At 41.0% G+C, this 1,605-nt stretch overlaps 1 protein-coding gene across 1 annotated transcript in view; it reads left to right on the top strand.

The window, feature by feature from the left end:
- The first annotated feature begins 344 nt into the window (after nucleotides 1-344).
- LOC101851637 (DCN1-like protein 1) overlaps nucleotides 345-1,605 on the top strand; it is an 8,948-nt gene continuing 7,687 nt past the window's right edge. The window contains exons 1-2 of the mRNA XM_005096352.3: nucleotides 345-414; nucleotides 555-771. Coding sequence (XP_005096409.2) covers nucleotides 361-414; nucleotides 555-771 — 271 coding nt within the window. The 5' untranslated portion in view covers nucleotides 345-360. The remainder of the gene's footprint in view (nucleotides 415-554; nucleotides 772-1,605) is intronic.

Below are 1,605 nucleotides of genomic sequence, written 5' to 3'. Positions count from 1 at the left end.
CGTGTGATTTTAACATGTCAATCTATTTTGTTGTGTGTTCAATGTTGTTTGTCCCCGTCCCTTGAAGCTGTAGCTGTACTTTCTGGTTCTATAATAATAGTAGTTAGTCTATGGTTTGGTACACTTATTACACACCTCCTATCCTTCGCTACATGCTCAATAAATAAATGACCCCCTTTCGTTCTCACAAATAAGTGAACTGTATACAAGTCATAATTATGGACGCATTCAATTCGAAACCAATTTAATATCTTGTGATCTATAATTTGTGTCGGAAATAAAAATTGAAGTATATCTAGCCCTCAAAGGCATATTTTTACATCCTCTTTTTTTAAAGTGCACGGAGTGTTTTCACTGCGCATGTTCAATACCACAACCGGAAGCGATTCTCAATCTTGCAAACATCCGAAAATGGTGAGAAACTTACACCCTGCCCTAAATTCTTTCTACATTTAATGCACTTCTTCTGCGTCTGATCCGATTATTGTTAGTTTGTTCACACATTGTTTGTATTTGTGTGCTTTCTTTGATTGTGTATTTTTTTCTTTTTACAGCAACGGTTAAAGAGTTCTCAGAAAGATAAAGTGCGGCAGTTTGTCGCCTTCACTCAAACTGGTGAAAAGACTGCCATCAACTGTTTGTGTGCACATGATTGGAGGCTTGATGTAGCAGTCGACAACTACTTCATGGCCCCTGATCGTTATAGCTCTGCTGATTCCAGGTCTTCAGTGGACAAACGGAAAATAGAATCACTGTGGCAGCATTATAAAGGTATGAGTCCAGTCTTACTTTCAGTATTTTGATAGCAGTGCAAATGAAGCAAATCAAATGTTATATTTTGGCTTGATATGATGAAGCAGTGATTTGTCTGGCGAAGCTCCAATTTCGTTTATTGTTTCATTGATTTAAATTAGGCTATTTTCTGAAAGCTTTTAAAACTTTTGTAGATCTGCACAGGATAATGTTTTTATATGTTGGGGGTGAGGTTTGCATGCCAAATTGTAACTGCCCTTAAAAATTCCTTTACATCGTCGTTAATAACCTCTTCCTCACTCCTAACCCATCCTTTGTTCTTTGCTGTGGCTATGACTATGATTAGTAGCCTATGAAATATAGTTCTGTGGCTATAACTCCTGTTCTGCATCTGTGCAGTAGAGTTGGGGCGAGCGGACGGATAGGTTCGTTACTCGCGGACTCAGTCTGAGCGAGCGGGTAACGGACGGCCATGCGAACGAACTGCAAGCCTCAAGACAGTTAGTTTTTTGGGTGCCCTGCACTATTTTACTCTCTCAGCGAGCAGACTGCTGACCTCAAGCCTCAAGTCAGTTTGTTTCTTGGGTCCGCTCCACAATTTTATTCACTGAACGGGGGGGGCAAACGGATGAACTCCAGCAGACAAGATACTCGACGCGAGATTTAGGCCCATCGTCTATTGTTTGTTAATTAGGCCTAGTGTTTCAAGCTACTACCGGTGCCAAAGGGAGTGAGAGAGGCTGGAGACGTAGTACTATGTGTGTAACCTTTCACCTTGTGTGTGTGTCACACTGTGTACGTTCCAATTATCGCGAAGCTGAGTTTAAAGAATTCCCAAAGGCCTTTTGGTGG

Source organism: Aplysia californica, unplaced genomic scaffold, assembly GCF_000002075.1.
Source record: "Aplysia californica isolate F4 #8 unplaced genomic scaffold, AplCal3.0 scaffold00127, whole genome shotgun sequence".
NCBI lineage: Eukaryota > Metazoa > Mollusca > Gastropoda > Aplysiida > Aplysiidae > Aplysia > Aplysia californica.
The sequence above is the reverse complement of the archived record's forward strand: the minus strand, read 5'-3'. Positions and strand labels throughout refer to the sequence as shown.